A 25,836-nucleotide genomic window follows, 5' to 3' on the forward strand; every position below is an offset into this window, starting at 1 on the left:
CTTTAGATATTGTATAGTCTGCATTCCAAATGAGGATTTAGCAGTATCTGTAACTATGTGTGTTATTCGGTCATAAAAACGTCCGGTCTAGCACTCCCTACAGTTAAATAGGTGGTGTTAAGGTATTATATGGCCACAGCCTTTGTGACTCACAGGAAATAACTCACATTAAGGCTTCATTTTTGTTGGCGTGATGCCTGTGTGAGTGGGTGTGGTATGTGTGTGTGTGTGTGTGTAATATGATTGTGAAGGCTTTTGTTCATCTTTTGGCGACAGATGTTCTCAGAATTTCTGAACAGCTGGGTACCTTTGGCACTTGATATTGCCTATCCCCATTTTACAATTGCTGTGCAAAGTCATGCACCTACAGACACACTCAAGATTAGGAAACAACCTTGGTTGGAAATTTTGTATCTCACTGTGTGGATAGGTGGCCACGTGTCACAAATTTAAACTGATATACCTATTTTTGTCCAGCACAGTGACATCTCAGCATGATTTTCTTAGTACACCACCAACATCACTATCCAAAGCTTTGGTGAGGCGATAGTTTTAAACCACTAACTGAACAGTATGGCTTTAGTTATGCTTTTTGCACCTGTTGCAGTTGTGTTTGTTCTTTAATTTGACGACTTATCTTCCATAATGAGTATGAAATCACTTTGACACGAGGGTAGATCAGCTTCCTTCTTTAATGTAATACTCCAAGGAACGTAGCAAGATTCAACATAAAAAGAATCTTTCATTTACACTGTAGCTATTTTGAATGTCCATTTGAGTGAATGGAGTTGTTCAGATAAATTGGCATGTTTACTAAACCAAATCCAAGTTCAAGTGGTTTTAAACAGTAGGGGAAATGCCTTGTGTTTTGGTTCAATCTCCAAAAAATGCTGTGGGTGGCGAAGCAGCAAAAATGTGCTCTCACCTGTCTGAGGAGCCCCATGTGTTGAAGTGATGCTCAGCCCAACAGTGGGATTTCCAGATTACCTCAGAGACACACAGCAAGCTCTTTATTTTGTCCTCCTGAGAGTCTTCCTAACTCAAGCATGCAAATGCTTTGTCCCAGATGTGATTTGGCCCCAGATGTTACTACTGGAATCATCAGTTAATGAGAAAATTAACTGTAAGCATGTTTGTGTTTCTTTTGATTCTACCATCTCTTGTGACTTTTTGGTGAGCATTTACAACACATCAGTTTTTCCAGCATGAGCACTGCACACTTTGGACTATTAACACACAAGCAATTGTGTAGGATTGAAGCTTGTATTGTGTTTTTGTTTGTTTTTTACGAGCCTTCATCCAAACCTTCAGTCACTGGATAAGACTAAGACCGTGACATACTTTTGTTTACCTCATTGTTGCTTTTTTGCAGCTGCTGTGTTCTCACATGTGCTTGTGTCTCTTTTCCCTTTAGTCTTGGAGAAGAGCGAGTTTAAAGACGATTCTCAGTTCTTCCGTTTCTATGCTGACGAGGAAACTGAGGGAACCAGCACCAAGAGCAAGCAGCTCCAGCGAAATGACTTCAAACTCATAGAAAACATCTTAGCCAAGTCCCTTGTGGTGAGCTGACCCTTTAGGAGACTTAAACAGACTGTTTACTACCTAATTTTGCTTCATAAAACACAATTGCTGTGTATAAATAGGTGTACATGTGAGATTGGAAAGCTGACATTCTTGTGATTTGACTGATTCAAAGCATACAATCAACATCAGAAACAATCAAAACAAAAATCCCTGAATGGAGGCAGTTCACCTAAAAAGCATTTGTAGTTGTATTGCATATATATTTTCATGTTAGCTTTTTATTGATGCCTCACTTGAGCCTTTGGGAGCTCCAATGCCATGTCCATAAGTTTTAAATGCCAAGAAGGATTTTTTGAGAAAAACCTGTGTAAAACATTAACTTTTTTTGTGCTATTGTTATCAAATTTCAAATAGGACAATACATCAAGCTGTGGTCTGATTGTGGTTTTGTAATAGTTCACAACGACTGTCAACTCTGTTCCAGTCGCGCTTTGAGTAATTCAGACCATTTAAGTGACATTAGTGTTTGCTTTTAGAGGAGATAAGCATATAGTCCATATGGTTCTAGGACAGCTTACAATTTATTTTTGGCATGCCATGGATAGTTGTTTTAGGCTAAATTTCCTAGAATGGAAAGGGGGTATAAATTTCCTCATGTTTTTGCGCATAAAGTACACAAATTGACTAATCCTGCTCGGAATAGTAATCTCATGCCAAACTAAACATGGCACAAAGATCTTGTTGTTCTCTGCATTAGACAGCATTACCAACATAGACAAGCTTACATACACATTAAACATTGTTTTGGTGGATAACAATAGGTTAGTGTGGGTTGATGTAAAGCAAGGAATACAACCTGCTTTCTCCAAATGAATACAAATGTATCTGGATGTGTTAATCTCTTTGATGCATATACGAACATGCATTACTGTACATAATACTATGTGTGTACACAGTAATCACAACTCTTCCCAACCACCACCATCATCCTCTTAAGAATACAGGCAGTTTAGTTCACAACAAATGTATTTGAATTTGCTCTGATCAGTGTGCATCCTTGATGAGTCTTTTGCTATAAATCTAATCAGATTACAATCAACTGTACTGGTTTGGGATGACGTCACTGTTGTGGTTATGCTGATTTGAGATAAAACTGAGAGTGGCTTGAATGAGTAGTTTCAATAGAGATAAATGCAGAAACAGTTTTTGATTATTGTGCTTTGCATAAACTTTTGAGTTCCTTACTAAGTGGCATCCTAGTCCTCTTATCCAATGGTAAACCTTAACTAAAACAAAAATGCAACAATATTTTGTTTTTTACTCTTCTTAAATGCACTTTTCGTACATTAAAGTTCAACTCACAACAGGACAATATATATAATATATATATATAATATATGTATTCCATATAATATGCATCTTAACATATATCCAGAAAGGTAGCATGTCTCATGCTACATCTGAGCTAGATACACATAATATTTCTTGGAAAAACAAGAAGTATTTCAATATTGAAATCATACCACATCCGCTGATTAGTGACTTAAATTGTGAGAAATGTTTTTACAATAAAAAGTCAGCAATATCTCTCATTTCTGCAGTTTGTTTATGTATCTTACTTAATACATGCCAGCCAACAGTGTATCTATTCGACACTTGAAATTAGGTCAGTGTAGATTGTTTGTCTTAAATCAAGCAGACAGTTTTTTTTCTAAAGGCCAAAACAGAAAGTGAACTGTTCGGTTCATTATCTTCAGGAAAACCAAGAGGCATCACCAACATCCTTTTTCATGTCCGAGTGGGAAGTAGACACTCTATCTGGCCTTCCACAAGAAGTAGAAAAAGCTTTTCCCTTGATTAGCGGAACTAATCCCCCCTCTCGCCTATTATTGAATAGAAGTGCAGGAACTCTTTATTTACCGCAGTCATCTCCTTTGATAAAACAGCAGAGATTCTCATCTTATCAGTACTGTGCAGCAGGAAGATGGCCACAGAAGCTTAACTAATGGAAGCTTCTAAGGGGTTTGGTGATGACAGCATTTTGCTAAGCCTCGTCTCACAAGGGAATACAATATGGGGACCAGAGAACATAATCAGATCCAAGACACCTGACACGGGATGAAATAAATTGCAAAGCAAATTATGATAGCTTGTGAATAGTTTGAGTGTGAGACCACCCAAGCTTTTTGAAGTGAGACTTCAATGGACCCTCAGAAAAAAGGTTAGGTTATTAACAGGTAGGAACACTTCAGCCTTTATAGCAAGAGCATACTATACTGTACTGGAAAAACAAGTTCCAAGCCTTGCAAAACATCAGGAAGACCCAAAGATATAATATAATGAATATGTATCACCACATTTATGGTGCTACTTGCTCACTCATGATGCTGCACCAGTGAGAGATGTTTAGGTCTGACAATCAGTGGGTGTAATTAGGTGTTTTTTCTCTGTTAGATTCACCCTGAGGAGGAAGGCTACGGCTTTGAGATCGAAGAGAAAAACAAGGCCATTGTGGTGAAATCTGTCACCAGGGGCTCACATGCTGAGGTAATGGTCAACACAAATACACACAGTGCATGTTCTTCCCGCCACAGGGCGTTAGTTCCAGTAGGTAATGGCTGTCTACTTTTTTGACGGCTGCTGTCAGTCTGCCTCTATTCCCTTTGGAAAGAACCTTGCTCTGATTGGCTGCAGAGCCATTGCCATGTTTACTCACATCACCTGCAGACAAAATGCACAAAGGCATACACACTTACTCTTCCAGAGCCATTTGAATACAGATATTGTTCCTTTTTCCTAAACTAAAGTACTTCGTTTTAGCTGTCTTGTTTTATGTGCAGAAGGGAGTAGCTTGCAGATGGTATCTGTCACATCTATGGCTTCTGTGACATCATTGCCAGATTTGTTTTTCATGTTATCACACAGAAAAAGTCAAATCTTGTGTTTTCACATTTACAAAATGGATGGATTCTTCATCCACATGTTATATGACTCCTCTCTGTTTAGACTATAGCAACCTTACACTGTATACTGTTTATGTAATCTTCCCAGCACCTTCTTACTTAAAAACATAGGATGATGTCCTAGTTGTTTCTATAATTTTACTTTACCAAAGGTCCAGACATGGAAAAATCCTCCGCTCCACTATTTAATTTTAAACAAGTTTCTCTCCCATCCCTGTGGCTCAAGTTTCCTCATTGTGTCTGTTATTTTACTTATGGCTGTTCTCCTCAGTAACTTTCTGGATTATCTTTCTAGCTCTCCTCTGCCAGCTCTTCCACCCTATTAAATCCTCACTTTTATATTTCTTTGTCCTATTTTTTCTTCACTTCTGTCTTCTCTTCTTACACTGTTGTTTGGTTCTTCATCCCCCACAATAACAGGATTGCTGGTTGTGACACTGCCCATGTGCCAGTGCAGTGAATGAAGCTCAGCTGATTCCCATGGGGCTCTGAAAAGGGCAGAGAGACATACTCACACACTGAGCTCTTTCACTATATGATACTATTATAGAAAGTCACGTGTAGACCAGCACCCATGCTGTGTAGTCAGACACAAGCTCATGCATACATACATCTTTCCTTATTCAAATTGCTGTGGCTCCTCCCAGTCGTTCATGCTTCCATCCTGGGCCCTTATCCAGAGTCTGAGCCTGGCTCAGCCAAGGCCACTTCACCGGATCTGTGCCCAGGACACTGGACTCACACAGTGGACAAACAGAGGCAGCATTATTCCCACAACGTGACTGAAGATGTGAAAGATGACTGCATTTACTGACATGCAACAGTCTATGGTGCTATGTATCTGTCATTTGTGAGGGGACTTCAGAAGCTGATTTATGACTGTGTTCAGCTCAAGATGCTTGACACTTCTTTGAGAGCATGCACATATTTGTGCAACTGTAACTATATTTCCTCATACACAGTGTGTGGTCAAATATCAGTGTTTGGTGGAGGAAAGGTTCCTAACTGTGGGAAGTGGCCCGGAGGTGGCAGTGGCAGCCATGAGACCCGGCCAAGCTTTCTAAATAGGAAAGAATAAGGATGGAGCTTTAATGCTTCCTTTCATATCTCCCTATAGGAAACTCAGGACAATACGTTTTTAAAGGAAGGAGACCATTCCAACCCACAACATTTCCTTGTAGCTGTAACATTTATATATGTATGTGAATATGTGTGTATGTATATATATTTATATGTATATATGCCTTTTTCTAAGTCCCTTCAAATTTCTACTATCATCATTCCTAAACCACAAGACATTTGCCAACAAGTTCAAGAAAAAATATAGATAAGGCAAGGCAAGGCAATTTTATTTATAGAGCACAATTCGTACACAAGGTAATTCAAAGTGCTTTACAGCTACATAAAATCACAAGAAGGCAATAAAGTATCATCTGCATTCTCGTTTGCACAACTGTGGCAACTGATAGTAACCCTTAAGTCAAGAATTATGTGCAAATCCAGCAGGCATCAGTCAGGTGTAAACATCATGCAGCTCAATCCTATCTTGTAACTGATCTTGATATGGATTCCTTCCATAAAAACTCCATTTGTATGCTAGAAAGCACATGACAAGACTGAGCAGGCTGGGAAAACTCAAGTGCAGCACAGTCTGATTTCTCTCATGTGTGGTTTGTTTCTGCTGTGCTCCTTGTAGACACAGTATACTAAACGGGGACTTAATTCCGGGTAATCCACTCTAGTCTGGCAAAAACTTGAATCATACTCCATCTGAGCCAAATGGAGCGCACAGTTGAGGTCTCTCTGCGAAACGAAGCAGGCGATTTGTGAACTTAGTGTGGTTCACATCTGAAACTTACTGTATGAGCAGCACTTTAAAAGGGAACCAAAGCAAGCTGCAAGCTATAAATAACAGCTTTCTGTCTCCTGTCTGTCCGTCTGTCCTTCCAGATGGCTGGCCTGCAGGTGGGCAGGAAGATCTTCACCATCAATGAGGACCTGCTGTTCCTCAGGCCGTTCTCAGAGGTTGAAACCATGATTAGCCAGGCCTTCTGCATACGACGCTCTTTGCGGCTGCTGGTTGCAACCAAAGCCAAGGAGTGAGGGAGCATGCACAATCAATCAAGCACGCACGTACAGTATACAGACGTGCTGTTCTGACTTGCCTTTTTTCCAACAGGATTGTGAAGATCCCTGACAACCCAGACAGCCTCTCCTTCAGACTGCGTGGGTCTGCGCCTCCTCATGTCCACGCTGTAAAGAAAGGTGAGTGACAGGCGTAGCTACATTCTAGAGCCATAGCACTCACTATAATGTTTGATGTTTCTCAGATGTATGGCGTTAATTTCCCGGTTTCTTCTTCTGATACGAACTTGTGAGAGGTGACCAATGAATGAATAGTTTTAAGGATCATACTATAAATAAAACTTAAAATCTAACTCTCACAGTGGTGGGCGTCATGTGAAAAATTATAGTATGTTATGTAGTATTTCAAAGTAAAACGATGCAATGTATAGTTGTAATCTAAATGTAACAAACAGTTGAGCAGTTACATTTTTTACAGCTTCCAGTGAAATAAAATTAATTAAGATTTTGTCCATGCAGTTGTTGCATCAGTGCCAGTAACTTTGTTAAAAGGGTTTTTGGTGTCAGAAACACAAATAACTTGTGAATTCGAGGGAAGGATGAGGTAACTCTAGCCTCTAACACCCTCTTTTTAGTTCGCCTCTGTCAGGCTTTTATGGCCACCTGTTGGCCAGACAGCCTGCGTTCAAGGTTGAAACCACTAGTAGAACAAACTTTACTTTAACAGCTTCACAAGTCCATCTTTAACACGCAGTATATGCTGTGTACATGCACTTGCTGTATGTTCAGAGCTAAAATGTTAACAAGAAACTGAAAAGGCACCAAGACACAATACCTTTTTTTTTTAAACTTCTTATTCTTCCTGCTCTGTTCTAACAGCCTTGTCACCAGATGTTTGTGCTGCTTAGAAATAGAATAATGAGAGATTTATGACCAGCTGAATGAGGGGTGAATCTCAGTTTGTAAACCAGACAGAAGCAGGAGGACAAACACATTGAGGAGAGCAGTCACTCACTAGTGCAATGGAATGTGATCCCTTGGTTTAGCTTTTTATTATGATGGCCTCTCCACTTTCTCTCCCTCTTTATTCCCCTTTTCCACTCCTCCCTTTCTGTCTTTCCTTGTGTTCTGGCTCTCTGTGTTTGAGTTGCAGCTTTTCCATCTGAATTTGTAGTGCAGTGTCATTTTTTTCTTCTCTTAAATCGGTCTCCCTATGTACTGTTCAAGCATTGGTATAGAAGCACCAGAGGTAATTGCTGGCACCCTGGGTGGAAGTGGTGACATTGGTGATATTTTTAGATTGGAGAGGAAGATGATGGAGATGTTCATTGGACTTCCAGTCAAGCCATTCGTACCTCAGATTACGACACTCACCCAAGTCATTTACTGTTTTGCAGAAAATTACAGTTTTATACAGAGATGGGAGTTGATTCCAAAAGGTTTTAAAATTTAGTAGTAGTAGAATTAAATCCATTTCGATTTGTCAAGTGTATGCCACACTGTGATATTTTGTAATCCTGTATTGACATGCTACAGGTAGGGAGGCGGCTTGGACGGGTCTTCAGCCTGGCCAGGTTATCCTGAAAGTCAATGGGAATAACGTCATACACAGTGACTACCAGGAGGTCTTGGAATACTTCAAAGCCCAGCACTCCCACAAGGATCCTCCCAAAGCAGTAAGGCCATAATAAAACTTATAGTTTTTCATCATTACTAGCATAAGTCAGCGTTTTATAGAGAAAATTTAAAAAATCCCAATCTATAAACTTATTTTTACCATCATCGTACCCAACACATGGTGTCCAGAGAAGTTTTACAGTCCTTAGGCACATCATCGTGGTTCAGTGTGCAGTGCTACAAGAAAGCGTCATATCATATCAGTAGCAGCTTTGAAAGTTAATTCACCAGCTAGTTCAACAATGTGGGATTGCTCACTAAAATTACATTCAACAAGCTAACAGTTCAAACAACCTCAATGACACGGCTTTAATTAGAGAAGGAAAAAAAAATATTTGTTCTTTGCTTCATTAGTAGGTTGTCCAATGGCTTCCTATATAAATTACCAGCTGTCACTTTGTTGCTGAAAGCCACCTGTGCTTGGATTCAAACATTTTTCAGCTCAAAATAAAAAAATAAATTGCCACAAGCAAAAAAAACAACAGCTAATCTTTGTCCATTAAATTGTCATCTATTCCTTTGCCAAGGATGTGAAATTTATATTCTTTAACACTGATGATGAAGACACTATTTGTTCTCAATACCGCATGGCCAGTGTCAAATCTACAAACTCTTCTCTAGTTGTTTTGACATTCCTGTAGAAGCACTTTGTGTCTCCAGGCAGTATTTCACAAGGCTGCAGACATAGCATGGTGTCCTCCTCACTGTGCAAAACAGTGCTTTGTTTTATTTGGCCTAGCCTATACTTCTGGCCTACCCCCTTGCTCCAGCCTACTGAACAGGCCCTTCCGAGCAGCTCTCTTTTGGCCTGATTTCATGTTTGCTGGTCCATTTAAGATTTAAGCAGGATAGATTACCAGGATGATGTTGATGTAATTACCTGCATTGTGAAGTTCTAATATTTTCACTCATTCCTCACTATTTGAACAGATGCAAACTAAGTTTCTATATCCACAGAGCATGTAGAAATACTTAGGATACTTTTCTCTTAAGTAACTTCTTTTCCAGTTATTTTTTATTAAACATATTCATCATGCTCTTGTCAGTATTTAGGCAGATTATTATTTTTTTTTTGTACTATTTTTTTTATGAGATGGACTGCAAAAGGGTCTGGAACCAGGCAGGTCATACTAATTATGACTGCTTTAATCTTTTTCCCCACAGTGTCACTGGGTGTATCGTGCTTTTGAAGATGTGGAGGAGCTACAAAGAGAAAGAGGTGCAGGTGAGAAGGAGGAGGACGCTTTCAGGCCTTATCCAGTGGAAAACGGCTCTGACCATGAGGAGGAGAACGGCACCAATGGAACAGGTGTTGTATCTTTCCTTTGATAAACCCGAATTCAAGAAAAATAACAGTTTTGTTGTAGTTCTACTTGTGGCAGATAGTTTTATTTGTGGACAATCAGCCAGCAAAACATATTTGAACAGGATTAGTGTTGCTTGAAAGTTTTTGTGTAAACTGTAGCTGCTCTGTGAGTGTTTCCAGATTTATTTCAGCCTTGATGATAAAAACAAATATGTCGCTGCCAAAAACAGAGGTTGCTATGATCATTTGGACTGAACTGGGTCACAGTAACTGTGTTAGTAAAAAGTGACTTCAGCAGTAGGTAGTTTTCCTATTACTGACAGGATATGCGCACTTGAGAGATGTTCATTACTGCTGTAATGCTGATACATTACTATAGGGATCTATAATGTAATTGTATTTTGGTCCTAAACAGAGGGGATTGTCATTCATGTGCTGTTTTTGTATCTTGATATCTTGTTTATGTAACATTTAGTACATGGAATAATATTTGAATGTACAAACTGTACAGACATTCACGCATAAAGTTGTGTTTCACAGATCACATCCTTGGCAGACTTTCCCTCTCCAATGAGCTACCTCTGGTCAGTCTGACAGTCGATAATGTTCACTTGGAGCACGGCGTGGTATATGAATACGTGAGCACTGCTGGCATCAAAAGCCACGTCCTGGAGAAGATAGTGGAGCCCAAAGGCTGTTTCAGTCTCACAGCAAAGGTAGTTATGAGGAGATGAGGTTAAGTTTAAATAACTAAAGATTTTAGGTTTGTTGGCAAGCTAACTGATGCATTTAAACTCAATGAAAAAGTTGTAAATATGATACTAATGAGAGAATGCACTTCAGCAGTAAGTTGTGCTTTCATTAATTTATTTTCACCATGAACTTGCAAAACAGTGTTCTCAGATTTCATAGCTCATGTATTATGAAAGATCTGAAAGAAGCAGAGAGATTTTGTGGCGCCAGTTCTGGTTTAAGTTATTAGTGCTGGAAAGCTGACTATTCATCTAGACAAAAAATACATTTCCTTATATTGCAGCTGCTACAAATCCCATTTCTTCACAGATTGGAAAGGACCAAATCCGATTTCTAAACTTTTATTGGAGGTGATCCATCCTTATCAGTATTTCTTGTCTCTACAGATCCTGGAGGCATTTTCTGGTGATGACAGCGTCTTTGTGCGTAACTGCAGCCAGCTCATCTCCCAGAGCGACCGAGTTGTTACCATGCCACAGTACGAGTTCAGACAGATCTGTGACACCAAGCTGGAAAGTATAAGACGGCGTATCAGCAGCTATCAGCAGGTGCTAAGACATACTTTATGTAAAAACAAGAGTGTCCACCATTCCTATAAAACCTGGTATTATTCACTCGTGGCTAAACAGCTCCCTGGATTATGTCACTTAACTTGAACTCATCTTTCATGGAGCACTCGTACAAAAAAATATTTTTTCTTCTCTTAATAACGTATGTCAGTTAGATGTGAAAGTTTGTTTCTCGAGTTATTATGTCAAAACAAAACTCTTTGTCAATACATTAATTTCCTTTTTAAACTGTGCATCAATGTATCTTAAGAGCCTTTAAATTTGATCAAATCTACAACCTCACTGTGGAACAGCTCATTTTTATACACCACACAAAGTGATCTTATATTGAGAACAATCTCAAAATGGACATTTAATCCTGTTTTTTTTTTTAAATATTTTATTATTATCTCTCTGAGTGCGTTTCCTGCACCCTTTTTATGGATGTAAAACGTTTTAACAGTTACAAAAACCATGGTTATTCATTCCATCAGAAATAATTGCTCCTAAACTGATCCTTCCTCTGGAGTACAGGCTGTTCTTCCTCCATCACGATGAAGTACATTTGCATAATGCCTGCCTAATATCTGGCATGCCTTGAACAGTGAATGATATTTTTTGATCATTTAACTGACCAGTCAGAGCGGACTGAACCTTTTAAGGGGGGGGGGGGGGGGGCTTCAAGAGACAGGAGCTAAAACTGTGTTTCAGATAGACAGTGACAAGAGGTGCTACAGCAAAGTACAGTCTAAGAAAAAAAAACGCGTTTTTTTTTTTTTTTTGTCCTAAAACTGAAAGCTTGTAGACTTCTTATAGTAGCCCTTCAAATTACATGATGAACTTGTAAACCAACATCAGTGGTGCTCTTTGAATTTGTGTTCCTAATGCAACTGAAAAAACAAGAGCTCTCTTAAATGTATGAGGAAAAGCTCACTCTGGTATTATTATTTTCAAGGCACTTTAGCTGCAGTATTATATTCGAAATTTGTACTTTAGCTAAACTATGCCGTTTCCCTATTCTTCATGGTTTCTCCCATTGTTTTACCCAGTTTGCCCAGGAACTGAGGAACAAGGTGTGGCCCTCCGTCAGGCAGGCTGGTGTTCGCCCTCATCCACTGGGCTCTATGGACTTTGTTCCTACCAACTGCCATGTCAACTCGATGCAGGTCTCCTACCCCAAAAGCACTACCTCTGCTGGCAGGACTTTCAGTATACGTTTTGGTCGCAAAAACTCTATCTTTGGTCTGGACCCAGACCAAGGTAGGATTAATACACACACACCCAATGTCCAATCCAAGAAGATTTAACAATAAGTACAATCTCATCACAGACACATATTCACCGCTTAAGCGAAGCTTCACTGGTATCCGTCCCCTTCGTGGTAATGCAGCTTAACCCACTTAACATCCAGCTCAGTGATAATTTTTACAACTTACCTTCCATGTCCACCTCAATCCCGCAGCAACATGAAGGGAACTGCAGCCTCCCACAGTATCCACAAGGTCTCAAAAAGGATTTCCATATTAAATTAGTTGAGTGGTTTACCATTAAGACTCCATTATACTCAGACCACAGTCGAGTTATTGACATTAGAAATGAATGAATAATGTTAGCAAAGATGCTGCTTCAAGGCGGTATAATGAGTGTATTATTGACTTAGTACTGCTGCTGAAGAAGTTAAAGCGGAGAGAGAGTTTGGAGAAAACTGGATTGAATTAGAATGTCACGAAAGAGTAACTGCTAGAGGAGCACAAAAAAGAAAATGAAAATTTATGATAGATGGATCCAAAAATAAATCTGTTTCCACTGGTATATGTAGCACGACTTTTTTATGATGAGGCTCGGTATTAATTAAAAATCTTTAGCTTGAACTGCCTAGTTATGTTTACTCTCAGCAAAGAAAAAAATGCAATACAGCTGTCTAGACACCAGACAATTAGCATTGCTCGCCTTGTTCCAGTTTGCCTCGTCTTCATCTTTCCTGTATGCACCAGTTGCCAGTCAGACATCTGCCCAGCAGTTGTCCCTATGAGAGTCTGCTTTCGTGCTTTCAACCATGCTGTCTACCAGCTCAGCCTGACAACAATGCAGAGGACCAGTCCTCAACTTTGCAGTCAGACGGAAGTCTTTTTAGATTAAAATTTTTTTTTGAGAATATATCTCCCCCACCTGTGCAATGTAAATTAAAATGGATGTATTAAATGTTTTTTCTTTGGACCCTCTGGATTCATCACATGAATTTAATCTGTCTGCAGTTTCAGGATGTGTCAGGTTATTGCAGCTTAGTTTGGCATTGAACTCAAGTAAATAGTTTGTATCCTCTTCATGCTCTGCATATTGATTGCCCAAGTGCCCTTAAAAAATTTGTTTTTCCATTCAGAGCAAATGGAGAACAGACAGTTGTGTTACATCATAGGTTTTGAACATCTGGGTTAAATATCATTTGTTAGAGAATGAAGTCTTTTTCATTCCAACACCGTTGATATGTTGTTATTCTCTCTCCTCTCGGTTCCTCTTGTCTCATGTAGCACAACTGAACCCCATGTCCCACACTCAACATTGTATGACCAGCATGGGAGCTCCTTCATGGAGTTGCTCTGGTCTGGAAGGGGATGAGGAAAATGGCAGTGGGGAGGTGACTCCGGATGGATGCGAGGGCATGATGGATGGCAGAAGGAGCGTCCATGGGGAAGGCGGCCTGAGTTTCCTGCTCAAACAGGAAGACACAGAGACGCAGGACGCCTACATTTGCTTATACAGCCGCTTGGATGTTGCTGTGAGGGAAATGAGGCAGTATGTTGCTCAAATAGATGTGTAAGTATTACAGCTCATATAGATTCTGTGCCACTTAGTATTGTTGACCCTCACTTTCATATGAATATTAACATCTACACCTACATTTGAATTACACTTCTTTTTGCCTGCGTCATCGAGCAAGTAAAAATAATTGTTTTCTCTCATGCATTCAGAAATATTCTCAACTCTGACCTCCAAGTCCCTTGACCAAATATTGTTATTCCACTTCTGTTAAAATATGAATAGACTTGTGTTCTGAGCCTGCACAGTTGACATTTAGAGATCTATGCATAAAAAGCTTGGAGCTGTTATCCCACACCCCCACCCGAGGTTGTTTGTCAGCCTCTTTTTGTCCGTCTACCCTTTGCCTTGTTTAAAGCTGAAGATTTACAAAAGGAACATTCTTCAGGCCCAAAATATTTATGGGCCAGGCCCAGTACAGGAACAGGGAGTGAAGCCAGGATAACATCAAGTGAAAGAGACACATTTTGTTCGTCTTTGCTGAGGACTGGGTGTTTCAGTGTGAATGAACGGATGTGTATGTTTGATTTTGGAGCATATTTTTTAAAAATATATCAATGTAAAAGTATTTTTGACAGTAAGAATTTAAATGTAATGAATGATAAAGAAAATCCTTTTTTTCCCCTCTTTTTAGCCTCCTGTCATCTATCACTGAGCCAACAGAGCTTCAAGGGGAGGGTGGGGAGCCTTTGGTGGATGAGTCAAATCAGCAACCTTCTCTGGCCCCCTGCGAGGATGGCTGTGACCAAGACAAAGTGGAGCAAGGTGGCATTAAAAGAGTCTGCTTTAAGGTGAACGAGGAGGACCAGGAAGACTCTGGTCATGACACAATGAGCTACAGGGACTCCTACAGGTAACTTTTACCTCGTAAAATTAAATTGACACTGTAGTTTTCACTCAGTATGAAATGACTTACTAAAATGTTGTCTTTCTTTTGTCAGTAAGCTACTTTCTTAATGCGTCTTTTATAAAAAATAAAACAAAAACACTAAGGGAGGCACAGCACACACTTGTCTTACACCTGGATTTCTAACTTGGGTTACTATAAAAGTTAAACGTTCAAACTCCTTCCTTATGCCTATGCCTGAGCTAAAATGCTTCTCATTACCCCCCCACACACACTTGGAGACTAAAATTAATTCCAGATGTTGTCATTTTAACTGAGATGGCTAACTGGCTAAAAATGACTTCAAAATGTTTTGGTTAGATCTGGTTATGTCATTTGCTTGTTGCGAGTTAATTCAGACCTTTCAGTGTGTGTATGTGCGTGCACACAGTTCATTGGGTCGAGCTCTACTCAGCCCCACCTTCCACCACCCACTAAGATGTAGTTATTGGTTGTTGGTGCGGTGGCCTGGTGTGTAATACAGCCAAATGTTTGGGGCGCGGCCTCCTCACCCACTCTGTCATTAAGGCCTGACCACGCCATGTGAAATGCAACGACCTCATCGTAATAAAATGTAAAGGAAAATGTAAGCTGTTTTATGTGTGGTACTGGCACGCATGCACACACACACACATAGGGTGTTTACTAAAGATTTTGAAGACCAGTGGGGGGAAAAAAATCTTCAGTTTAAGGTCGCAGTAGAACAAGATACTTATCCACCCTTAAAAATTCTGGACTTCATGAAATGTGCTACTGTTCAAGAGTACAATACGCATGGGGTCACTGGCCTGATACAGTCAGACAAACACAATGTTAGAAAAATGTCAGGAAAGACTGGCAAAGTACAGAAAGGTGGTAAAAGACAGAGAAGTGCAGTGTTGTGAGGGGAGCTAAAGGATTATTTGAAGAAACTCCGGTACGTTGTGTCTATCTGAAATTACAGGTTCTGATGTTTGCATGCACGTGTGTGTTTGACTGGCCCTGTTAAGGCCATTTGTCTGCTATCTAGACATATCTAGATTGTGCACAGATCCAGTTGAGATAGAGTACAGTATATTGAGTGTCAAAATGTACCTCAAGGGAGTCATTGTCATTACATATGCAACATGCCAAACAGCCCTGAACATTTCTTCTGTTTTCACTTCTATGTCCTTTTTTTTCCAATGTGAATTCTGCACAAAGATAATTTAAGAAGCATCGGCAGAGGAAGCCGTTAATGAGCTGTTCACAGGTTAAATGTATTCTCAGTGTGTCTGAATGCATCGTCCTTTCTCCTGTATTTAGAGCTGTGAATAAATCACTGCATATGATTTGATGAAAGTGTGAGCATGACCTGTGTGTGTGTGTGTGTGTGTGTGTTTGGTTTAGGCTCCTGCCAAACCCACTACTACAGGCAGGATAATTATCACAGTGGTGTTCACACTTTTGGCAGCAGTTGTGTGAAGCTAAATTTGGAAATCACTTCTCATGTGTGATTTCCAAAAGCAGACGGAAGGCGTGCATTTCTCTGAATTCCTCCAAAAACACTCCCAGTGCAGAGCCACGTGTCCAGATGGGGAACAATACTGGACACATAGATGAAAGCAAGAGACATTTTTGAGAAAATTAAGGTTTTTCTTGTGCATACATACATGTAGTGTAAGCCAAGTCGTATTAACTCTCTCCCCATAGTTTTATAAGCTCTGTGGTCTCACCACCCTACAGGCACAAATGCACATTCACACACATTTGAACACACATTAGAAACCACACAATAGTGGGGCAGGAGATATTCAGGCCTGACTCCCCCACTTTGTTACCTAGCCAAGTCTGATAATAGTGAAGGACAATGCCACTGTTGTCGTTTTGTAGCTCATAGTCACTTGTTTGTCATGGTAATTCAGCTTCTGAAACATTCTGAGCTCCTGTTAGGGGATTGTAACTGTGCTCACTTAAAGCTGTGTATAATTTGAGTCACATAAATCCTCCACATGCTCCTGTTAATCATGTTGAATCATGTAGATGTAGGACTAGAAATGCCAGACTAAGTCATTTTACAAAACTATCTTAGATGGCAGGAACTGCTTTTTCACACAAGAATGGAAGAAAAATGCACCCCTAAGTGAGACTGAGCACACTGGCGGCATTGAAAAGAACATGTTTATCAAAGTATATTTTTAAGTCAAGGGCTCTATGTCCCTGCTTAAGTATAATGCACACATGTGTCATTAGTCAAATACTTGGGAATCTAATACCGCCGCATTCACAGAATGATCCTCAGTTTGAACCAACTGTGGTTGGTATGAGCATCATTTAATTACTTTTGGTCTCAAACAATGTAAATCAAAAAAAGCATTTACAATCAGAACGATTATTTGGCCACAAAATTACAAGATGGTGCTTCCCAAAGACTCCGTGTGGTTTAAGAACTGAATGAACTCTCTGCTTGATAATGTATATTAACTCAAATTGTGCAATGGTGTCTGTGTTTATCTGCAGTGAATGCAACAGCAACAGAGACTCAGTTCTGTCCTACACCAGTGTGCGAAGCAACAGTTCTTACCTAGGGAGTGATGAGATGGGATCAGGTAAAAGATGGCTTGTTTTCCCTGTCCATCTGTAAAGATGTGATTATTATAATTTCATGTTAAGATTTGTGTAAATGACAATAGATTTTTTTTTAGATACAAGTGAAAGTGAGGCTTTGGCAAATGGATGTCTTTTAAAGGGCCAAGGAAAGACAAGAAATGAATGAACATATTCAAAAGAGTTAATAAATATATTCACCTTATGATTGCCGTTTACAGCATTGATCATATTACGTGCTTCCTCAAAATGGATTAATACCATAGATATTTCCTTGAGATGATTGTAGCCATTTTTTAAACATTTAATTACCCCGCAGCTTTATTTTGTGTTGTGAGCCAAGTATGTGTCCAGTGCTATTTATTGACTTGTTTTTATCAACATTAGACAACCCACACTGATTTCGTGTGACTAATTAATTTTCCTTCTTTCTAATTTGATGCTTTGATTGGAATTTACAGTATGTAGAAAGTGTTTAGTAAGTACGCATTATCAAATGAAAATAAACAGTGCTGCACAAAGTGTCTGATCTCCCGTCAACTTTTTGTTTGATGGTTTTTGGCTTCTAGGGGATGAGCTGCCATGTGACATGAGGATTCCCTCTGACAAACAGGACAAGCTGCACGGCTGCCTGGAGCACCTTTTCAACCAGGTGACTTCTAGCGTTCAGTTTGGACTTTTTCTGGAGGTGTTTGTGTTGTAGAATATGCTGTTGACTTCTATAAGTGCTTCCTCCAAACCACAGCCTTATGTCTGTTGCTAAAAACCATCCAAGAGATGAAAAATGAAAAATAGGGAAACAAGAAACACACACTGGAACAGATCACAGCGATAATAATCAGTCAACATCTGGGCTGAGTTACCTCGTGCAGCTCTCTGTCCTCTGCTCATGTTTCATCTTTTATCTCTCATCTTTCAATTGACTTCCTTTATACTCTTTTTTTTTTTTTTTTTACCCTTGTGCCCCAACACATACACACAGTGGCTTTTAAGGGTACATCAACTCAGTCAAAAACATCCATCCATCTTTTCATCTTCTCTTACCAGCCCGTGGTGTCGTCTGACTTCCAAAAAAGTGCACCCTGTTCAGCTGCTGTCGTTTTCTCCACATGTAAAGAGCAGCTTGTTGTTGTTTGTGGGGAAGAACCGTTTCCAAAGATTATTGCAGAGTTACACGACTGTTTGTATGTGAAGGATGCAGAAATATGCATAGGGAAAAATATGTATTCGAGATGTGGAGCATTGAACAAATTCTGTTTACTGACAAATTTGTCTGTATATGCTTTTATTTCTGCACGCAGGTTGACTCAATCAACAACCTCCTCAAAGGACCTGTCATGACCAAAGCCTGTGAGGAGACTAAGCACTTTTACTCTGACCACAGCCAGCCAGGTACATATTTGTGTGTGTGCATTTGCTGTTTGAGTGGTGGAAGGGTGTCATTATCTGTCAGCAGCCAGCAGGCGTACAAACTGACACACTTCCTGCTTTTATGTGAACAGAGTTTCGCCAAACTGAAGACTGGACTGCCCGCTGCCGTTATATTATCCACAAGAACATCCAGGAGGACCCTTGGAACCTGCCCAACTCAATCAAAACACTGGTGGAGAGCTTGCAGAGATTTGTGGACGGTGAGGGGAACACCCATGCACTCACTCCTGCCACATGATCGTATACAGTTACAATCATTTATTCCATCTTGTTTTTCTTCTCCCTCAATAGACGGAAAGAACCAGCTTCTTCTGGCTCTGCTCAAGTGCACAGGTCAGTACTTAAAACAGAGAGAAGTTTGCATTCAGAGCGAGGCAGCCGGAGATGATCAAAGTAGACAAAATCCAAAAAAGACAGACACTCGCTCAGCAGTCTCAAGCAATAGGGAAAGTCTCATAGCTGCAGAATTTTAAGAGAGTGCAAAGTTTAGAGCTTTTTTGCAATTTAGATCATCCATCAAATTGTATTACAGCCAGTTACATCAGGACATCTCCTGGTGCTTTAAGACATTTTAAAGTATAAGATTATTTTAATGAGGTAATATAAATAATGCAATTTAAATAACTATCTCTGTAGTCAAATTAGAAAAGTTGTAACTTTAAATAGTGTTTTCATGATATCCAGTGAGACAAATTCCTTTGTTTGTCCTGGATTGAGGGTTTGTGTTAAAGCACTTTATGCTCTCATTCTTTGAACCATCGTCAGTGACATATGGTGTTGTTTGATGGGTAATATCCTCTCAGGGGATTGCTAATGAAATGAAGTTCATGCATTGAAGCAAGGTCAGGACATTTCTTATGAGAGGGGTTACAGTCCTGCCTGCTATTTTGTCCGCTTTTTCTGCTACATATGCTTTCCCCTGCACCCTTTTTTTCACGTCTGCTCTTATTTCCTTCAACTCACCTTTCCTCCCCATAACCTTCCACATCTGTGACTCCTGAATTCCCTCCATTACTTTGTGACATTTCTTGCTCTCTGCTATGCTATCCCCAACGCCAGACACATCTCTGCAGCTGCGACGGGATGTGATCTTCTGCCAGGCGGCGACGGGCGCCCTGTGCACACTGGCTGAGCAGGTGCTGACGGCCTTGCGGTTGCGGTTCAACAATGCCGGCGAATACCAAGAAGACAGCAAGGAGACCAGCCGGAAGTGGCTGGAGCAAATATCTGTCATTGGTGCTTTGCTGCACTTCCAGTCCACACTATCTCCACACATAGTAAGGACAGTTTTTGTATTTTCATTTTGTTAATTGACAGAAGTGGTCATAGGTTTATAGTTTGAACATTTTTTTTTTTTTTTTTTTTTTTTTTTTTTTTTTTTAGCAAAGAGCCTTTTGCAAACATATATCAAAATGTTGTGTCTGTCCAGTTATATTTACTTCCTGAGTAGAATTCCTTGGATCAGTCTGGCTTTCTAGCTATGCAGCTGTATTCAAAAGTCTTCTTGGTGTGACTTCTGAGCTTTCTTTCTTTCCTCCGGCAGAAAGAGGAACGGACCATGCTGGAGGACACCAAAGCAGCCCTGTTGGATCTGGACAAAGTCACTGTGTTCTTCAGGCAACTGGAGGATGAGTGTCTAGTTGCAAGTAAGAGGCTCGATCAACAAAGACTGACTTTTCCCTTTCAAACCACACTGCTGCTAATGAGCAGCTGTATGGTTTGACCATCTCTAAACAAAGTTCTGTTATGAGGATGTATGGAAGCCACTGATGTTGAGAATGCCATTTTGCCGTTAAAGATTTTCTTTTCTTTTCAGCGGAGAGTTTCTGAACAGGGAGCTAAATCAACATTATAGAGGCTCCATAAATCATCTTGAACATGGGCAGAGCATGTAGTCTCTTTAAGTCGTCAATGTATTTGTATTGCTGACAACATGATCCGCTCTGGCAAGCTGTGACAAGCTTAATTTAAAAATAAGTGTTGCTCTGAGACACATGGAATCCATGCATATGTGTAGTTGAACCACCCTTAGATACACACAAAAAAAGTACATTGAAAAACTTTAAAACAACTGTAATATTTGTACATCCAAATGCATTGTGTGCTGCAACTGAGAGACTTTATTTTGCATTTCTCCTTCGCCAAACAGCTCAAGGTCGGTACATTTATTTCAGAGTAAGCACTGTATGATGGTGTGCTGCAACGCTTTGAAATGAAGATGCACCCAGCTTATTAAAAATGGACATTGTGTATGGAAAGTTTAAGACATGGGAGCATTCGCGCCTTTTTAATAACTTCAGTATCTGCATTCACTGAAGGTGCCCGGGTTAAAGGAAATCTTAAAGCCAGCAGACACAAAAGGTGGCTTCATCCTGAATCAGTCCTCTTTTCAGCAGCCTCAACGTGGCCAGCAGAGATTGCTGCTCAAAGGAAAAGCATTACATGCACTTCCTATTTTACCAGGCAAAGCTGTGTATGAGGCAGAAATGTGCTGTTCTAGATTCATGCTCAGTTGCAAAAAGTATGTTTTATATAAATATGGACAACAGCGCACACGCTAATACGTATTGCTGTAATATGCTTACATTCATTAATAATGACAGGTCATATGCTTTGATGCAAAAATGGTTTTCGACCAAGCTTCTTTGCTGAAGCTGCATATCAGCTCAGACTGCTGCACTGCAGGTAGTCCACTGGACAGTATTGATTTGCTAATAGCATCTACAGTAGACTGGGAGCTGTTGGTAGGACATGTAAGCATCATACAGAGTGAGGCCCTTAAGATCAGCTTCAAGCATCATTGCCAATTCTACAGGATTATGCTTTGATGGGTTTTCTACGAAACAGAGGTGACCCTAAAGGTTGCACAGTAAAAGACATCTTTTCAATTTTCTGAGAACTCATCTGTAGTCATTAAGCCTATTTATATGACCCTGGAAAACAACAGATAATTGTGTTAGTTCGACCAAAACTGGACTTTTAAAATGCCTGTAAACACGTTAGTCCGACCAAAATCATATGAAATTGAGCTTCTCAATACCAGACTAACACACCCAGATAATTGAAATGTAAATTAAAATGTATTTTCTCAAACAGTCAACATCACTTGACATTCAACTCCAATTTATTTTCAAAATACACTTTATAGCTATAGATAGCTATAAGTTTACAGCTAAATATCACTGTTGCATTTAAAATGGAAATTTAGTCTTTTATTGTGCTTTCCGTGTCAATGTTTCAGTAAAACTAAGCAAAGATACAAAGATGTTCTAGTTCTGAATTTTTGTGTATATTGTATTATATTGTGTTGCTGAGCTCTCTTGGCCAAGATACTCAAACAAGATTTTAAATCTCAAAGAGTCCCTTCCTGGTTAAATAAAGCTTAGACTAAGTAAATAAATGATCTACCAGTCTTGAGTTGGCTGATTGTGGTTATACAAATTCTTTTGAAAAATCTTTTGTTGGAAGCCATATGCTTTATTTTAACTATAATATAAAATACAAAATTTAACCTTCATTGAAAAGTGAAGGGGGCATTTCTGAGGTGGTTTACCTTTCACTCTCGATCTGTTGTTAACTTTCCCGCTGTCTGTGTGTTGCAGACACTCCCGTTTGTTACCAGGTGGAGGGCAGCCGACAGGCCCTGAGGGTCACCCTGTACCTGGATAGCTGTCACTTTAGTGAGCTGCCCAGCCGGCTGCAGAATGGAGGCAGCCTCAAGCTCCACACCGTCCTTTTCACCAGGGGTAAGACTGGGCAGGCTGGGGCAGAGGAACAGGAGAATTTAAAGGGGAATAAGGATGCTATTAAAGCACAATGTATAAGTAGTAAGTGGGGCTGGTTGTTGTTCGTTCTGTTTCCTGTAAAATACCACAGCTTCACCAACAATCATTTGAAAAGACGCAATGGGTCCTGCACCCTTTCAGCCTCTCGCACGTGTACATTTGCTGATAGCTTTATGCGCTTTTATTAGGTTAAACTAAAGCCTTTTACTAGCCATTTCCATCTTTGCACTTTTCTTTGCACCTTTTAGTTTTCCATCAGTCTCATTTGCTGTGGTATGAAGGAAAGGCATTATGCATCACATCAGGCTGCCAAATAGCCATTCATTTTCCATAAGTGCTAGTTGGAAAACAAATCCAATGAGAGTTCATATTGGTCTCATGTACTTCAGCCTTTGGGCTGTGTCAGAGATAGGATGAACATTGCCACCTAGTGGACATTACCCTGTCTTCAGGAAAGAGGAGGTGTTGGTGCACCTTGCGATATTGCATATGTTGAGGTTTGTGTGTGGTCATACTTATACGAAAACCATACCGTGTGTCCTCTTACAAAAAAAGAGAAGCCCTCTAGAGACAGGAAATTTAGGCTTATTCATACCTTTTTATAAGGTATTTTTTAAAAGTCAAGGGTATGAATTTAAAGTTCACCTGATTGGGTAGTTCTGTGTTAGCATTAAAATTACGTTTATGTCAGCAAAAAGCACAGCGACCATATTTTTAGTGGGAGGTGTAAGGTTTTGGATTATGAAACTGCGTCATGATATAAATGTCTTTCCCTGTGCATCAAATGAAATCTTTCCCGTTTTATTTTCCAGCTCTAGAACGTCCTGAGGGAGTGTCCCAACAGGACTACATGGGCATGGAGGAGTTCCAGCAGCGCACCAATGCTGTCTCACTAGAGAAGGTCAAGGCCTACTACCGCAGACTCAGGTATGTTATGCCACACTGCATCACAGCTCACAGTGGACACACAATATATTTAGCCTTAAAGAGAGAGTTCACCCTGTTGTAATGCATAAGTAAGAGAGACTGCTCATTTTACTTTACTTTTTTAAAATATATTAAATGTTTCCAAATTTATAGGTAAAAAAATGTAGTAATTTATCTCCTGTTTTTTTTTAAAGAATATTATGAGGTAAAATTTCAAGATTTTATATTTTATCTTTTTATTTCTTTTGTAATATGCTGGACTGATTTATAAATCAACTTTGACATAACTTAAACATGTGAAAACAATGAATATTGTGCATTTTTGGCAATCTTTCTGTTGTAAATGTACATATATGCATGTGAGTATGTGTGTCTATTTGGCTTGACTTTGGACTTTTCTGCTTATTTTCCTGTAAAATATGAATGTTTTTGCATCATCTCAAACACTGTCATGATTTCTGATGAAATATGTTCACATTAATTCCCCAAAAATGACTCATCAATGCAGCATCAGTTAAAAACGAAGTATGTTCTATAGCGGATGCATGTTATATAAAGGGTAGATGTGAAATGACTCAGCTCTCAAACAAAATTAGCCATAGGATAAGAAACTAGAAATCTGTCAAATTTGAAACCAAACAAAGACTAAAAGATTGAAATCCAAATGCTTTTGTCCCAACAGGGCTTTCTATTTGGAGAAGTCAAATCTTCCTACAGACTCAAACTCCACAGCGATGAAGATAGACCAGGTAAATATGCTCTGATGGATTTCCCACCCCATGCTTTTACTATAATTTGGTGTTTTATCACACAACTTTTGTTCTTATAAGATAAGTCAATTTTTTATATAATGTTGTCACTGAATATAAATGCAAGCACAGATACTGGGCCTTGAAGTTAGAGACCTTCAACCAAGCATTTCAAAAGTAAGATGAACCTGTTTGCCATCCCCTCCTCTGGAAACCCCCAATAGCGACAAGAACTCCCCATTAACTCCAACTAACCTCAACATTATACACTGCTGCCATGTGAACTTTGGTTCTAGTGTCGCAAATTGACTGTAGCTGAAATAGAGTCCAATAATTAAAACCAAATAGAAAGTAGTCTTTATATATTAGAATTTTTTTTTTTTCAGGTTTTCATTTTTTTCAAAAGAAAGATTTCAACGATTAACATTTTTGTTTTATGTTAGATGATTTTCTCCCTATTTCTGCTGCTGCTCCATCTTACAAGTCAGTTATGCTACTAGCCTAGTATTTAAAATTTTAGTATACAAATTATCGCAGTGTTGTATACTTTCTCTCAGCTTAAATTTGTATTGCTGTTATTTTGGGATGTTCTGATTATTACAGTATATATTCAACTGCACTTGCCTTGGAAAAGACAAAAAAGAACCTTTATGAGTAACTTAAAGGTGGCCTAAAGTAGTTTAAGTGACTTGCCAAGATGGCCTCTTATGGGATACAGTATTGAATAATCTTGTTGAAAGTCAATTTAATCACTGATCCTCTCCAACCTCTACTTTTTTTCCTTAGCTGCTGCGACCCCTCAACACACTGGATGACCTCTGTCGACTAATGCAGTCCTATGTCAACGTGCGCCCGAATGCCCAGGGCCACCCGTCAGGTGTTAGCGTGCTGTGTGTCTCCTCTGAGCTGTGTAACCGCCTTGGAGCTTGCCACATCAGCCTGTGTGGCACCGGCATGCAGAGGTCAGTCTAGCACCACTCCAGCATTATTAAACGGCTTGTGTCTTTTCACTGGATTGTCGGCTTGAATCAAGATTAACACACTGCAGTCTATGATTCGCACCAGTAAACCTGAAAAGCTTAACTGTTGCTCGCTGTCTGAATTCTTATCAGCTTCAAAATGTCCTGCAGATGCACATGTGGACAACCAGTTCAGTGTGTGTTTATTCCAGGGGACCACACAGTGCTAAAATTGCTCATCTCGGTTCTTTGCAGATGTACCCTAAGTGTGACACTGGAGCAGGCTATGATCTTAGCCAGGAACCACGGCCTCATGCCGCGCTGCATCATGCAGACCATGGACATAATGAGGAAACAGGTAAAAAAAACAGATGCAGGGGGCTTTAAAGTGAGAGTCCTGGTTCCTGTTTTAATAAGGGCTTGGAGTAGAAAATCATGGGTTATATCACTATTCAGTTATAAGAATAGATATACTTCAAAACTGATATTTGACACAATTTGAAAAACGAAATTTGAAAAAAAGTGTGTGTTTATTTATATATTTATTTATATATATATATATATATATATATATATATATATATATATATATATATATATATATGATAATTGGAACATCATGAGTGTTTACCATTTTATTTACACCATATTTTAAATGTTCTTTGTGGAGCTTATCGCATCTGTCTTCTCCACCAGGGGGCAAGAGTTGAGCTCTCTGCTAAAAATCTCAAGGTAATGGACCAGATGCCTCCATCAGCTCCAAGGTATGAAACCATTTCCAGTCCCCTTTGTTGATGCCTTCAGTGCATCGCTCCATTTATAGTCATAAACGAGGCAGAGTCCTCTCATTGGAACTTTTTT

General features: G+C 39.6%; 1 protein-coding gene across 2 annotated transcripts in view; it reads left to right on the forward strand.

Annotated features, from left to right (window-relative positions):
- prex1 (phosphatidylinositol-3,4,5-trisphosphate-dependent Rac exchange factor 1) overlaps nucleotides 1-25,836 on the forward strand; it is a 78,445-nt gene that overhangs the window by 50,401 nt on the left and 2,208 nt on the right. Inside the window, exons 16-39 of one of the 2 annotated variants that reach the window (XM_075476070.1) lie at nucleotides 1,415-1,560; nucleotides 3,979-4,071; nucleotides 6,438-6,586; nucleotides 6,667-6,752; nucleotides 8,109-8,248; nucleotides 9,414-9,558; nucleotides 10,096-10,271; nucleotides 10,695-10,856; nucleotides 11,906-12,116; nucleotides 13,385-13,670; nucleotides 14,308-14,526; nucleotides 17,038-17,126; nucleotides 17,694-17,776; nucleotides 18,426-18,516; nucleotides 18,627-18,755; nucleotides 18,847-18,888; nucleotides 19,615-19,832; nucleotides 20,099-20,201; nucleotides 22,158-22,301; nucleotides 23,153-23,267; nucleotides 23,950-24,016; nucleotides 24,803-24,978; nucleotides 25,231-25,333; nucleotides 25,672-25,739. In XM_075476070.1, coding sequence (XP_075332185.1) covers nucleotides 1,415-1,560; nucleotides 3,979-4,071; nucleotides 6,438-6,586; nucleotides 6,667-6,752; nucleotides 8,109-8,248; nucleotides 9,414-9,558; nucleotides 10,096-10,271; nucleotides 10,695-10,856; nucleotides 11,906-12,116; nucleotides 13,385-13,670; nucleotides 14,308-14,526; nucleotides 17,038-17,126; nucleotides 17,694-17,776; nucleotides 18,426-18,516; nucleotides 18,627-18,755; nucleotides 18,847-18,888; nucleotides 19,615-19,832; nucleotides 20,099-20,201; nucleotides 22,158-22,301; nucleotides 23,153-23,267; nucleotides 23,950-24,016; nucleotides 24,803-24,978; nucleotides 25,231-25,333; nucleotides 25,672-25,739 — 3,241 coding nt within the window. The other variant, XM_075476071.1, reaches the window with a different exon arrangement.

This window comes from Odontesthes bonariensis, chromosome 10 (assembly GCF_027942865.1).
Source record: "Odontesthes bonariensis isolate fOdoBon6 chromosome 10, fOdoBon6.hap1, whole genome shotgun sequence".
Taxonomy (NCBI): Eukaryota; Metazoa; Chordata; class Actinopteri; order Atheriniformes; family Atherinopsidae; genus Odontesthes; species Odontesthes bonariensis.